Source organism: Lithobates pipiens, unplaced genomic scaffold (genome assembly GCF_037356315.1).
Source record: "Lithobates pipiens isolate NorthernLeopardFrog02 unplaced genomic scaffold, aLitPip1_a1.2 Scaffold_16, whole genome shotgun sequence".
Classification (NCBI taxonomy): Eukaryota; Metazoa; Chordata; class Amphibia; order Anura; family Ranidae; genus Lithobates; species Lithobates pipiens.
Genome location: NW_027507748.1, coordinates 349,042,526 through 349,058,099, shown reverse-complemented (window position 1 = coordinate 349,058,099; position 15,574 = coordinate 349,042,526). Strand labels below are relative to the sequence as shown.

The 15,574-nt window shown below is 44.5% G+C and overlaps 1 protein-coding gene across 2 annotated transcripts in view; it reads right to left on the bottom strand.

The window, feature by feature from the left end:
* Positions 1-15,574, bottom strand: part of LOC143982835 (nicotinamide N-methyltransferase-like) — a 63,029-nt gene that overhangs the window by 9,812 nt on the left and 37,643 nt on the right. For both annotated transcript variants that reach the window (XM_077481867.1, XM_077481868.1), the window contains exon 3: positions 15,223-15,384. In XM_077481867.1, the coding sequence (XP_077337993.1) occupies positions 15,223-15,384 (162 nt within the window). The remainder of the gene's footprint in view (positions 1-15,222; positions 15,385-15,574) is intronic.

Sequence of the window (15,574 nt, the reverse complement as noted above, 5' to 3'; positions counted from 1 at the left end):
CCTCATCATCCCCCTCCCTCTTTATCGCTGTAGCAAACCTGGCAGTATGCTGCAGCTTGTGGAACATGACTGCCAGATTGCTGTCCTTCTTGAGCATCCCCTCTCTCTGCGCTCACGCTACTGCCTTCCTCTAGCTGAGTGTCATCATCAGAGCCCACAAAACACTGGGCATCCTCCTGGAGCATGTACCCAACACTGTGCTCAAAGAGTTCAGGAGACTCCTCAGGAGGACGTGGTGGGTCTAGGGAAGGAGTCACTGATGATGACATTGAGAGGACGATGCGTTGGCAGCTGCTTTGCTAGTACCCTGAGACTGGGTGAGAGAGGATGAGGAGGATGAAGAGGGCTTGGTCATCCACTCTACCAAGTCGTTGGCATGTTGCGGTTCAACATGTCCAGCTGCCGAAAAGAAGGACAAGCGTGTCCCATGGCCACGTGCTGATGACAATGCACCGCGTCCACGACCAGCACTGTTGTCTCTAGACACAGAGCCTGCTTGCCCTCTTATCGGCTCGCGCCTGTCTGCCTCTCCTTGCTGGCCTTCCAGACATGGTAATGGCCTGAAGGGAGTTGGGTAAAAAAAACTGTTGGGTAGTGTATATTGGGCTAGAGGCACACAACACCCACTAACTCCTGCAGATGCCTTTATTATAGAACACCAGAGATAAAGGGGTATATACAGATGTATACTGTGCTGGAGGCACACACAACTTCCAATAACTCCTGCAGATGGCAAGTGGGCTCAAATAGAGAACAGCTATGTAGGTGGATATAGCGGTATGTACTGGGTACAGAGCACGCACTATCTCCTAACACTACTGACTGCAAGCTCTATTATAACAGATAGATCACTAGCTATATAGGTGAGGTGAACCACTACACAACAGCAAGATCGAAAATCGTCCGAAAAACGATCGGTGTGTACTGTGTTGAAGGTACACAGAACACCCACTGCTTCAGACGCCAACACACTACACAAGGCCGCCGCGCTGGCGGCCTTATATAGTGTGGGGCGTGCACTACACAGCCTGAGCCATGATTGGCCACAGGCATCCTGCCTGTGGCCAATCATGGCTCTCCTCGCTGCTGGCGCTGCGATTGGCCAAGCATGCGGGGTCACAGTGCATGCTTGGCCAATCATGAGCCAGCAATGCACTGCGCCATCGCAGTGCATTGTGGGCCGTGAGCGCCACACGAATTTGGCGCGAACGGACCAAAATGTTCGGACTTCGCCGAACGGACAAACAGCCAATGTTCGAGTCGAACGTACGTTCGACTCGAACACGAAGCTCATCCCTATATAGGACTACGATATAAAAATGCCAAATTTCCATGCAAAATAATTGTACCGCTTTCAGCACCTAAAACCAGAACGAATAATACCGCCAGGGAAATTAAATGTCTAAACCACTGGCAACAAAAGCGAGTACACCCCTAAGCGAAAATTTCCAAACCAGGCCCAATTAGCAATTTACCCTCACCAGTGTCAGGTGACTTGTTAGTGTTACAAGGTCTCAGGCGTGTTAACCACTTCGCATCCAGGCCAATTCTGACATTTCTCTCCTACATGTAAAATTCATAATTTTTTTGCTAGAAGATTACATAGAACTCCCAAACATTATATATTTTTTTTAGCAAAGACCCTAGAGAATACAATGGTGGTTGTTGCACGGTATTTGCGCAGCAATTTTTCGAACACGTTTTTTTCAGAAAAAAAAAAAAAAGTTAGCTCAATTTTTTTGCATAATATGAAAGAGGAAGATACGCCGAGTAAATAAATACCCAACATGTCAGGCTTCAAAATTGCACGCGCTCATGGAATGGCGCCAAACGTTGGTATTTAAAAATCCCCATAGGCAACGCTTTTAATTTTTTTACTGGTTACATGTTTTGGGTTACAGAGGAGGTCAAGGGCTAGAATTATTGCTCTCGCTCTAACGTTCGCGGCGATACCTCACATGTGTGGTTTGAACATTGTTTTCATCTGTGGGCGGGACTTACATATGCGTTCGCTTCTGCGTACGAACTCACGGGCACTTTCAAATTTTTTTTTTTTTATTGTTAATTTTAAGTTTGACACTTAAAAAAAAAAAATTGATTACTTTTATTCCTATTACAAGGAATGTAAACATCCCTTGTAATAGGGCTATGGCATGATCGGACTTATTTACAGTGAGATATGGGGTCAATAAAACCCCATATCTCAACTCTAGGCTGGGGAAAAAAATAAATAAAAATAAAGGATCCTGACTTCCCAGCCAAAATCGGTGCCGTTAATTTGAATGCAGAGGCCGGGCGTGACGTCATAACATCGCGCCCGGCCTCCAAACGAGCATAGAGACTCCAGGGACGATCTGGTCAGCCGGAAATCTCTATGGTATCATCCGGGGGCCGGCGGATCCTGTGACCGACTCACCGATGGAAGCGGTGAGTCGGTACAAGCACCGGAGGGCGGAGTCCCCTCCCACAAGACCGATCAATCGGCAGAACAGCCGCTAGGATCATTGTTATGGTGCAGGGAATCGCCGGCTGAAAATGCAGATATCTGAATGATGTCTGTGGCCTCAGGCATCATTCAGATATACCGCCACAAAGCCCACAACGTCATATGCCGTAGTGTGGGTGCCAAGTGGTTAAATTTGGTGTCACTCTCTCTCATACTGGTCACTGGAAGTTCAACATGGCACCTCATGGCAAAGAACTCTGGATCTGAAAAACCTTAGTTAGACTTACCAGTAACAGTATTTTTACAAGTCTTTCAGGACAGCGAGCAGCTCCACCCACTTTCCCAGGAAACACTGCAGTCAGTTTTCTTTAAAGACCGGTCGCTTCCACCATGGCCTCAGTTGTTCATAGAGTACCTCCAGCCATGCTGAAATTAGATAAGCAGAACATAGCAATAACACTACATTTTTCAGATACAATTAGGGCGGGTCATCAGCGCTGTCCTGAAAGACTCGTAGAAATAACGTTACCGGTAAGTCTAAGGTTTTCTCCCTTCGTCTTTCAGAACAGCACCTGGAGATAAGAGAGTACTTACTCTAGGGCAGTGATGGCGAACCTTGGCACCCCAGATGTTTTGGAACTACATTTCCCATGATGCTCCAGTACACTGCAGAGTGCCAGAGCATTATGGGAAATGTAGTTCCAAAACATCTGGGGTGCCAAGGTTCGCCATCACTGCTCTAGGGTGATAAATCTTAAAAAGGATGTAGGGACTTTTAGGACTTTAAAGGCACCAAGTATGAAATCAAAAATATAGAGGATAGTTTTTATATAGGTTTATTTAAAAATTGACAAATCATACAAAGAGTTAAAAACTTTGACACAATTTTTTGCATCTATATATAAGGGTCTACATCAGCATTTACATCACAATTGACAATTTAATACAATCCAAAATATATGTATATACTGGCTATCAACCAAGTACAAAATTATGTAGCATGTATAGTCACTGTGGTGATGAGCTGGTGTAGCGTGCCAAGGGAATGCCCGACATGTTTCACGTTAAAGAACGCTTCTTCTGGGGCGCAATAGAAACAAACATTCTTAAAAAAATAGATCGAAATTTGCATTCAAAATATACATAATCTACTCTATAATGGTTTACTAAATATATCTGAAGCACAGAAAAGTGCACAGTACAGGCTAACTGAGGTAAAAGTGCTTAAACAAAACAACAGGAGGCATGCAGGTCTAGAGCCTTTAAGTGCCGGTCACATATGAGACATTGTGGGGGCATGCACACTATTGTTTGTAAGGAAAAAGGGGTTTCTTAAAATAGTTGTAAATTATTATTAAAGTGTCCTAACCCAAAACTCTCTGAAGATGGCGCTGATGGTTCTCAGGATTGTGTCAAAATAGTTAGAAATGTCATATGCACAGTACTGAGGATAGAGATAATATCAAGTGAATGATAGCACCCATTTATAAATGTATATGTACACCAAAATTATCTCCAATCTAAGTTTATAGTACTTACACGAAGTTTATGACGCTCACCAGATTCAATGACTGCGCCAAGAGAGCCAAGGAGATGCAAGCAGATATATATACAGAGTTTCTGTGTGGCGGTTGAGTCCATGCAGACAGGGTATCCAAGTTTAAAATTCGTAATCAATATAAATATATGGTGTCTCAAAGAGGGAGCAGGGCTGTATAGTATGCATGATTAAAATATCGGTCTCCTACCTTGTATTATAGCATGGCACGTACTGTCCGCCGCACAGGGATGGTGTATCTGGAGTGAGAAAGCATCTGTGAGAGACGCTGACATCGCGTCTCTAAAGTGCATTCCCCGCCCACCGCTACATGATCGGTGTTATACCAATCAGTGACATGCAGTGGGCTGGCCGATAACACTCCAGCGTTCGCCGTCTCACCGCCGCCCACTCCCCATAGCGCCTGCACACATAATAGGCAGGCATAGGGGGTGGGATGTGGAGTACGACACCGCTGGAGGAGACCAGGAAGCCGGTCTGTTAGGTGTAATATCGACCCGCACGAGGACTCCTAATGCGCCGCCAGGAGTGAACGCTGGAGAGTTATCAGCCGGCCGCATGTCACTAATTGGTATAACACTGATCATGTGGCGGTGGGCGGGGCATGCACTTCTTAGAGAGACGCGATGTCAGCGTCTCTCACAGATGCTTTCACACTCCAGATACACCACCCCTGCGCGGCGAACAGTACGTGCCATGCTATAATACAAGGTAGGAGACCGATATTTTAATTGTGCATACTATACAGCCCTGCTCTCTCTTTGAGACACTATATATTTATATTGATTACGAATTTAAACTTATAGATACCCTGTCTGCATGGACTCAACCGCCACACAGAAACTCTGTATATATATGTATATATATCTGCTTGCATCTCCTTGGCTCTCTTGGCGCAGTCGTTGAATCTGGTGAGCGTCATAAACTTCTTATAAGTACTATAAACTTAGATTGGAGATAATTTTGGTATACATATACATTTATAAATGGGTGCTAACATTCACTTGATATCTCTATCCTCAGTACTGTGCATATGAAATTTCTAACTATTTTGACACAATCCTGAGAACAATCAGCGCCATCTTCAGAGAGTTTTGGGGTAGGACACTTTAATAATAATTTACAACTATTTTAAGAAACCCCCTTTTCCTTACATACAATAGTGTGCATGCCCCCACAATGTCTCATATGTGACCGGCACTTATAGGCTCTAGACCTGCATGCCTCCTGTTTTTTAAGCACTTTTACCTCAGTTAGCCTGTACTGTGCACTTTTCAGTGCTTCAGATATATTTAGTAAACCATTATAGAGTAGATTATGTATATTTTGAATGCAAATTTCTATCTAACTTATGTACATTTATTCTGTGTCTATTTTTTAAGAATGTTTCTATTGCGCCCCAGAAGAAGCGTTCTTTAAACGCGAAACATGTCAGGCATTCCCTTGGCACGCTACACCAGCTCATCACCACAGTGACTATACATGCTACATAATTTTGTACTTGGTTGATAGCCAGTATATACATATATTTTGGATTGTATTCAATTGTCAATTGTGATGTAAATGCTGATGTAGACCCTTATATATAGATGCAAAAAATTGTGTCAAAGTTTTTAACTCTTTGATGTACGTTTTGTCAATTTTTGAATAAACCTATATAAAAACTATCCTCTATATTTTTGATTACATACTTGGTGCCTTTAAAGTCCTAAAAGTCCCTACATCCTTTTTAAGATTTATATTTATTGAGGATGATGGCACCCCCTCTATAATATATTACATCGAGATATCCACTTTTAAGCCACTAAGTGTTTCTGCTGATATCGCATTCCCCGATAGTTTTTTCTCTTACTCTAGGGCGAGACCACCGCCTGCAAATCTTTTCTGCCGAACGATTGTTCCGATGCCGATAGCAGGTCCAACCTGTAGTGGCGGGTGAAGGTGGAGAAACTTGTCCATGTAGCCGCCTTACAGATCCGGCTCCAAGAGGCCCCCTGCTCTTTCCGCCCAGGACGTTGCTACTGCACGCGTGGAGCGGGCGACTACCCCTGTGGGAGGATCTACCCCAGATGGCCATTCGCAGCCATCTAGCTATAGTGTTTTTGGAAGCACTATAGACTTTGCGTGGTCCCAAGAACAGAATAACGTCTTTGATTTTTTTGGAATTCTCTTGTGATCTCTAAATAGTGTAGTAAACACCTTCTCACATCCAGGTTATGGAAAGACTTCTTCAGAGCTGGATGGTGTAGGACCAAAAAAAAAAAAAAAAAAAAAAAAGTAGGGAGAATTATTTCCTGTGTCCTATCAAAAGCTGTTGAGACTTTTGGCAGAAAACCCGGGTCAGTTTTTAGCACTACTCAGTCTGGAAATAGGTAACAGAAAGGTTCCACTATAGATAAGGCTTGCAACTCGCTTACCCGTCTAGGTGATGCAACGGCCACAATTTGATCGTTGCTTCCTTTGGGGGTTCGAAAGGTTTTTTGGTCAAACCTTGTAAAACCAATGATAGGTCCCATCTTGGGGGGGGGGGGTGGAAAAAAAATAAATAAAAAAGCCACCTGGGCCTTCAGGGTACTGACCGCCAACCCAAACTCCATTCCTTCTAGAACCAAAAGTATTTCCTGGGGTGGTAAATTTTTCGATAAGCACCAGGAATTAAAAAGGTTTCCACGTTTTAAAATAAATTGCTCTAGTAGTCTTTTTGCGACTACCTAAGAGGGTTGAGACCAGTTTGTCTGATAATCCTTTTCTTTTTAGGATCTGCTCCTCAGTAACCTCCCTGTCAGACTGAGGTGCTCGATATATGGATGGTTTAAGACAGGGATCCTCAAACTACGGGCCTCCAGCTGTTGTGAAACTACACATCCCATGAGGCATTGTAAAACTCTGACATTCACAGACATGACTAGGCATGATGGAAATTGTAGTTCCTGAACTACTGGAGGGCCATAGTTTGAAGACCCATGGTTTAAGAGGTCCCTGGGTTAGGAGAGCTCTCTGAAGTGGAAGAACCCAGTGGGGTTCCAACGCCATCCTCTGCACGGTTGCAAACCATGCCCTTTTGGGCCAAAAGGGAGCCACTAGAATCACACTTGTGGCCTCCCTTTGTAATTTCTTCAGAACCAAAAGGGATCATCTGAAAAAGGAGGGAAGGCGTAGCACAAGTGGAAGTTCCACGGTTGTGCTAGTGCATCCAAACCTCGGGACTGATCTTGTCTGTTTAGAGAAAAGAAAGCCTTCAACTTTGTGTTGTGGGATGTTTACAGATCTGAGGAAATCCCCATTTTTCTATTAGCCTTTGGAAAACCTCAGGGTTCAGACTCCACTCTGATTCTACAATCTTTTCTCTGCTCAGGAAGTCCACTACTAGATTTAGATCTCCATTTAGGTGTACTGCTGTTAGGGACCTCCGGTTGCTTTCTACCCGGGACAGAATCCGAAGGGCCAAGGATAGCAATACCCTGCTTCTTGTGCCACCCTGTTTTGTCATGCAAGACACTGCTGTGCCGTTGTCCGATGAGACCTGGATATGGTGACCCTGAATCAGTTTCTCAAAGGCCCATAGTCTTAGAAGGATAGTCCTTAGTTCCTTCCAATTGGAGGATCTCCTGGCTTCCTTGATTGCCCAGTTCCCCTGGGCCATGGGTGGGCACCGCACCCCCAAGAGCTTGCATCCGTTGTTAACCACCTCTCTACCGGGAAACACCAAAGCAGACCCCTGTCCAGGCTTGAGTGACTCCACCAGAGCTTCCTCTGAACTAGATGAGGCATCCTGAACAGTTTTTCGAGGGACTCTCCATAGGACCAATTTCTCAAAATTGCCTGCTGGAGATCCCTTGCATGGAGATGCGCCCATTGTACTGATGGTATTGATACAGTGAGGAGACCCAAGACTGACATAGCTGCCCTGACAAATTGTCAGGTTTTTCTGGGCCATTTTTTACTGTGCTTCGAACCTTTTCCATCTTTTGCTCCAGGAGAAAGATTCTCTCCTGTATGGAGTCGATGGTATATCCCTGGAATTTTATTGACCGAGATGGAATCATGTTTGATTTCTCCATGTTTATTATCCAACCGAGACCTTCCAAAGTGTCCCTTTGTCCTTTCCAGATCCCTCGCCAATAGATCCTTTGTTCTGGCAAATATTAGAAGGTCGTCTAAGTATGGGACAATCGGATTTTCCCTCTACTCTGAGGGGGGGCGCTAGGGCCTCTGCTACGATTTTTGTAAATATCCTCGGGGGATGAAAACAGCCCAAAAACGGAAGAGCTCTGAACTGAAGGTGTCGGACTGAGCTTCCCGTCCTGACTGAGTTTGTGATCCTATGGCTATAAGCACATGGAGATAAGCATCCCCCAGATCTATGGATGCCATGCAGCAGTTTGGGGTCAGGACTCTTTACTGAGAATATTGTGTCCATTCTGAATTTCTTGTACCTGATTGGTTTGTTTAATATCTTCAAATTGAGGGGGGGTTGAGAGAATTCCAGTCTGTAACCCTTTTATTGTTTTGGAGGATAAACAGGCTGGCTGTTGTCGACTTCCACTGTGGAAAGAAGGCTTGTAGCCTTGCTCCTACAGTTGGAAAACAGTCACTGGCTCTTTGTGTGTTGGGGTAGGGGGGTGGAATAGCACACTGACTTGCCCCGCCCCCTCTGAGGCCTCCAGTGTTTTTTTTTATATAACCCATCTCATTGGTTTCCAAGGTTTTTCAAAAAGCATGAAAATTCTTACTACCCCGGGGGTTCACCGTTTTCCTTTACTGAAAAAGGCCTTTTTCTTGTCGGCCGTTCTGTCAAGTATGGCTTCTAGATCTGGGCCAAAAAAACAAATCTCCTTCAAATGGCAGACCATACAGTTTGGTTTTTGAGGCTGTATCCCCGGTCCATGTCTTAACCCATAGAGCCCTACAGGCTGAGTTTATCAAAGCTGAGGATCTGGCTGACATCTTTAGAGATTCAGCCGAGGCATCAGCCATATACCCTACAGCTTTCAGAAGAACAGGTAGAGTATCCAGCAGATCCTTCCTGGGAGTTCCTGCCTCAATATGGGTTTTTAACTGTTCCAGGTTTCTGGCTACCACGTTAATGCCATAGCTGGCTTTAAGTTTGCTAAGGTTGAAGCCCAATCTTTTCTTTAAAAAAAAAAAAAAAAAAAAAAGGGACTCAGCCCTCTTGTCCATGGCATATTTTAAGCTACCCATGTCCTCAAACACTAGGTCCATATTCCTTGATACTTGAGAAAAAGCTGAGTCAAGTTTAGGTTTTTGTTCCAGACCCGACAGCTAGCCTCTTCAAAAGGAAACCTGTGCTTGAGGGATCTGGAAAAGAAAGGAGCCCTCTTGTGCACCGGAAACACCCTGTCTCTCACTTCACCCATACCTTGAAACACCTTATGCAACGACAACTGGGCTTTATCCTCTGATGTTCAGAGTTGTGTGGATAGTTTTCAGAAGATTGTCCACTTCCTCTAAGGATAATTTATAAAAAGATTCACATACAAGATATAATATAAATATTTTTTATTATACACACACACACACACACACACACACACACACACACACACACACTATCCCACAAAAGTGATTACACCCCCTCACATTTTTGTAAATATTTTATTAACAGTGTAAATTTGCTGTCCCCTCAAAATAACTTGCAGCCATTAATGTCCAAACAGCTGGCAACAAAAGTGAGTACACCCCTAAGTAAAAATGTCCAAATTTGGCCCACAGTGTCAATATATATTGTGTGGCCACCATTTTCCAGCACTGCTTTAACCCTCTTGGGCATGGAGTTCAGAGAGCTTCACAGGTTGCCACTGGAGTTCTCTTCCATTGCTCCATGGCGACATCACAGAGCTGGTGGAGTTTGGAGACCTTGCGCTCCTCCACCTTCCGTTTGAGGCTTCCCCACCGATGCTTAATAGGGTTTAGGTCTGGAGACATGCTTGGCCAGTCCATCACCTATATCCTCAGCTTCTTTAGCAGGTCGTCTCAGAGGTGTGTTCATTATGTTGGAATACTGCCCTGCGGCCCAGACTCCGAAGGGAGGAGGGGGTGGGATCATGCTCTGCTTCAGTGCGTCACAGTACATGTTGGTATTCATGGTTCCCTCAATGAACTGTAGTTCCCCAGTGCTGACAGCACTCATACAGCCCAAGACCTTGAAATGCCACCACCATGCTAGACTGTAGGCAAGTCACACTTGTCTTTGTACTCCTCACTCGATTGCTGCCACGCGCACTTGACACCATCTGAACCAAATACGTTTATCTTGGTCGCAGACCATAGGAAGTAATTCATGTTCTTAGTCTGCTTGTCTTCAAACTGCTTGCAGGCTCTCTTATGCATCATCTTAAAAAGAGGCTTGCTGTATGGTCTGAACACTGACAGGCTGAACCCACCATCCCTTAAACCTCTGCAGCAATGCTGGTAGCACTCATACAACTATTTCCCCAAAGACAACCTCTGGATAGGATTCTGAGCATGTGCACTCAATTTTGGTCGACCATGGCGAGGCCTGTTCGGAGTGGAACCTGTCTTGTTAAATCGCTGTATGGTCTTGGCCACCATGCTGCAGCTCAGTTTCAGGGTCTTGGCAATCTTCTTATAGCCTTGGCCATCTTTTTGTAGAACAATTTTCTTCTTCAGATCCTCAGAGAGTCCTTTGCCATGAGGTGCCATGTTGAACTTTCAGTGACCTGTATGAGAGAAAGAGCAATAACACCAGATTTTTACACACCTGCTCCCCATTCACACCTGAGACCTTGTAACACTAACAAGTCCCATGATACTGGGGGGGGGGGGGGGGCGAGAAGGGGGAACAAAAAGCTAATTGGGCCCAATTTGGACATTTTCACTGAGGGGTGTACTTACTTGTGTTGCCAGTGGTTTAGACATTAATGGCTGTGCAGAGAGTTATTTTGAGGGGACACAAATTTACACCGTTATACAAGCCGTACACTCACTACTTGACATTGTAGCAAAGTAATTTCTTCAGTGTTGTCACATGAAAAGATATAAGATATTAACAAAAATTTGAAGGGTGTACTCACTTTTGTGAGAAACTTTATATCTCTATATCTTATATATCTGTAGCGGTGACATTTTGGACAACGTGTCATTCATGTGTAAATTTCGTTTTTGCCTCAGAACGGTAATGGGGTTCTGAGGGTTAATTGTGTAGGTTAAATTTGACATCAGTTTGGCTGGGCTGTGTTAGAGTTCTGCCTGGTCATGTGTACGGTGAGATGCACATGACAGGCCAGAACCAGGCCTGGTTGGACGTTTTGGGTATCAGCTTCCTCTGAGCTAATCAGTGGGTGTGCCAGGCCCCGCTGAGGAGTCTGGGGAAGGGTACTTAAAAAATGTTGAGGTCACGTGTTTCGGGTGGTTAGTTTGCGAGGCCCTAGCGGTCTGTTCCCGATTCTGGACCGGAGTAGCCCCGTGAGGCGTCCCGGTCAAGGGAGCGTTTGTCGCTCCGCAACATGCTTCGGTTGGTTAACCCCAATAGACCTGCCTGGTCTGGGGTAAGGATTCATCTGTTCCTGAGTCTCGGAACCGACTGGTCCGAGGCGCAGTAACTGAGGGAGGATTCAAGGCATCTGGGTGTGCTCTCGGCTTGGAGGGGCACCGCAGCTCATGCAAGTGACCGGGGGGAGGACTCTTCAGAGGAGAGCCAACAAGCTGGCATCCTAAGAAGTGCCTGGTTGCAGAGTTGTGAAGGACACTGACGAATCCATGCTTCTTCCAGTACCGTAAAGGAGACAGAACGTTCCAGGTACTGAGGAAAAAGGTTCCTGTTCACTTTGTTACAACTTGTTCAAGGTCAGAGATTTCACAAGTTCTGAGTCAAAGCGCCGATTGCCATAATCTCTGGCTAGAGATTTGTTCAGCCTTGAAGTGCCCAGCTGGCTACTCTCTGGGTGGTACTAGAGACTTTGTGATACAGTGGTGTGAAAAAGTGTTTGCCCCCTTCCTCATTTCCTGTTCCTTTGCATGTTTGTCACACTTAAGTGTTTCAGAACATCAAACCAATTTAAACAATAGTCAAGGACAACACAAGTAAACACAAAATGCAATTTGTAAATGAAGGTGTTTATTATTAAAGGTGAAAAAAAATCCAAACCATCATGGCCCTGTGTGAAAAAGTGATTGCCCCCCTTGTTAAAACATACTATAACTGTGGTTGTCCACACCTGAGTTCAATTTCTCTAGCCACACCCAGGCCTGATTATTGCCACACCTGTTCACAATCAAGGCATCACTTAAATAGGAGCTGCTTGACACAGTAAGGTCCACCAGAAGATCCTTAAAAGCTACACATCATGCCGAGACCCAAAGAAATTCAGGAACAATTGAGAAAGAAAGTAATTGAGATCTATCAGTCTGGAAAGGGTTATAAAGCCATTTCCAAAGCTTTGGGAATCCAGCGAACCACAGTGAGAGCCATTATCCACAAATGTCGAAGACATGGAACAGTGGTGAACCTTCCCAGGAGTGGCCGGCCGCCCAAAATTACCCCAAGAGCGCAGCGACGACTCATCCAAGAGGTCACAAAAGACCCCACAACAACGGCCAAGGAACTGCAGGCCTCACTTGCCTCAGTTAAGGTCAGCGTTCATGCCTCCACCATCAGGAAAAGACTGGGCAAAAATGGCCTGCATGGCAGAGTTCCAAGGAGAAAACCACTGCTGAGCAAAAACAACATCAAAGCTCGTCTCAATTTCTCCACAACACATCTTGATGATCCCCAAGACTTTTGGGACAACATTCTGTGGACCGATGAGACAAAAGTGGAACTCTTTGGAAGGTGTGTGTCCAAGTATATCTGGCGTAGAAGGAACACTGCATTTCATAAAAAAGAACATTATACCAACAGTAAAATATGGTGGTGGTAGTGTGATGGTCTGGGGCTGTTTTGCTGCTTCAGGACCTGGAAGACTTGCCGTGATAAAAGGAACTATGAATTCTGCTGTCTACCAAGAGATCCTGAAGGAGAATGTCCGACCATCTGTTCGTGTACTCAAGCTGAAACGAACTTGGGTTCTGCAGCAGGACAATGATCCTAAACACACTAGCAAGTCCACCACTGAATGGCTGAAGAAAAACAAAATGAAGACTTTGGAGTGGCCTAGCCAAAGTCCTGACCTGAATCCTATTGAGATGTTGTGGTATGACCTTAAAAAGGCCGTTCATGCTCGAAAACCCTCTAATGTAACTGAATTAGGACAATTCTGCAAAGATGAGTGGGCCAAAATTCCTCCAGGACGCTGTAAAAGCCTCATTGCACGTTATCGCAAACGCTTGGTTGCAGTTGTTGCTGCTAAGGGTGGCCCAACCAGTTATTAGGTTTAGGGGGCAATCACTTTTTCACACAGGGCCATGATGGTTTAGATTTTTTTCACCTTTAATAATAAACACCTTCATTTACAAATTGCATTTTGTGTTTACTTGTGTTGTCCTTGACTATTGTTTAAATTGGTTTGATGTTCTGAAACACTTAAGTGTGACAAACATGCAAAGGAACAGGAAATGAGGAAGGGGGCAAACACTTTTTCACACCACTGTATTTGCAGTTCAAGGTGCCCAAGTTCTTTCACCCTTGCCCTCTGTTCCCATACAAGACTGTTTGTTGGACGCTACCCCTGTAAATAAAAACCTTTCAAAAAGCACTTTATTGGTGTCAGCGTCCAAAGTTGTTGGGTATCAACCCTGAGAACCCTTAGACGTGGAAGAACAAGCCAAGCGGAGTTAACCGGTAAGCCCAAAAGTTAAGGCCGCCCTGCCGAGGGTTATGGCCACTACATATACACACACCCTCCCCATAGTTTGGTTTGGCTGGGGTATGGGGGCGAAACGGGGGTCGACAGTTTAAATGTTCAAGTGGTCAGGTCAAGTGGTTTAAGTAGGCTTACTTGCCTGTGTGCCCCCACAACTCTGTTGAAATTTTGGCTACTGAAATAAAATTACCTTCTGCACCAAAAATGTCAGACGATTGGACTTCATCTCAGCCAGACCAAATCAAAACCCGGAAGACCAGCTGTAGAGGTCAGCAGCTGGCAGGAAGATCCTGGGTGCTGGACTGGAGGTTCTGCTTTAAATTTGGATAAGGATATAGATCATACAGTATATTGTTTGATAGCAAGGTGTTTGAAATTTGAAAGCAGGCCGGTACTATTACTTTTTGTATTACAGTGTGGTAAGACTATACAAACCTTCAAGAGAGTTCTTTGTACCATTACAGTTTACAGCTACTCTGTAAAGGATTGGCCAAATCTCCAGGCAAAGGTAATGTGTGGGGCATGTTGGAGATTTCACTTTATCAGTCAGATCACCCCCCCAATTAAGCGGATATAAACTAACTGAATAAATTTGATGTGCTCTGTATATTTTAAGCCTGTGCCATACTTTATTAAAATACTAGTTTTCATTTTATTTTATTTCATCCTTTGTACATGTCAGTTCTACTAATCTTCTGCAGCCACGTCCTGTCTATTCTTGTGTACTACTGCATACCTCGCAACATTTTGAGATGGGAACGAGGGCCACCTACTAACAAAATGTATTAGGACATGTCCCCTGCCACACCCGCTTAAAAAAGGAGGCTTCCTCCACCACGCGTCTGTTCCTCCATCCTAAGCGCTAGGCATCCAGTAGGATCACCTGAAGCTTTGGCCAATCAGGAATCAGGGTCTCACGACCTTCCTTCTGATTGGCAGGGAGGAACTTTAGCGTGAAAAGAAGCGAAAATTCAGTTGCCATTGTCATACAACTGGGTGTGATCAGGGCGCAATGCTCTTCACCCTGAGCCCACCCTTTTTTGAAGCCCATTAGAGCCTCTGGCTCTAATCAGGTGCTTCAAAAAAACAACTCTCCCCCTCATTGGAATCCATAGTCCAGAGCCCTGATATGTAGACCAGGGGGTGGGGCGCACTCTATGGATGGGCTGCCACTGCCCGAGTATATTAGAGATGATAAACTGTATGCGCAAAAATAAAATGTAAAAGGAAGTGCAATTCTAAATGTTGCTATAATTTTTATATAATGACCTGCCCAGCAAAAGAAAAACAATTGATCACTGACAGGAGAAAAATACAGGTAAAACATGACACAGAAATATAAGCGTTGTTAAACATCTCATTGCAACAATAAATATTTTCACTAGAACCATATTAAAATTATTGATCTATAGAGTAGTGGTAGAGTGTCTACATACCTGGCCCAAAAGTTTCATAGAGTTTTTGTAGTCTAAACTTCACTATGCTGTCTTCTCTGGGCCCAAGAGTGCAGAACGAAGTCAAATACGCCTTAGGGTCAAAGCAGGACAGATATGTTTCCCCACCGGTAAAATCCATCTCATGAGATGGGGAGACCAACCCTGAAATATAAAGACAGGGTGTATTGTTCTAGCACAAACAGGATGATAGAGATTACAGGTCAACATGAACATTTGATTTAATGCCAAAACGGTTTGTGAAAATTTCCTCAACTATTCCAAGCCTGGTCTTGAAGTTATTCAGAAGAGGTGCATGCTGGTTCTGGCGTATCAATATAACTTGAGTCAGTAA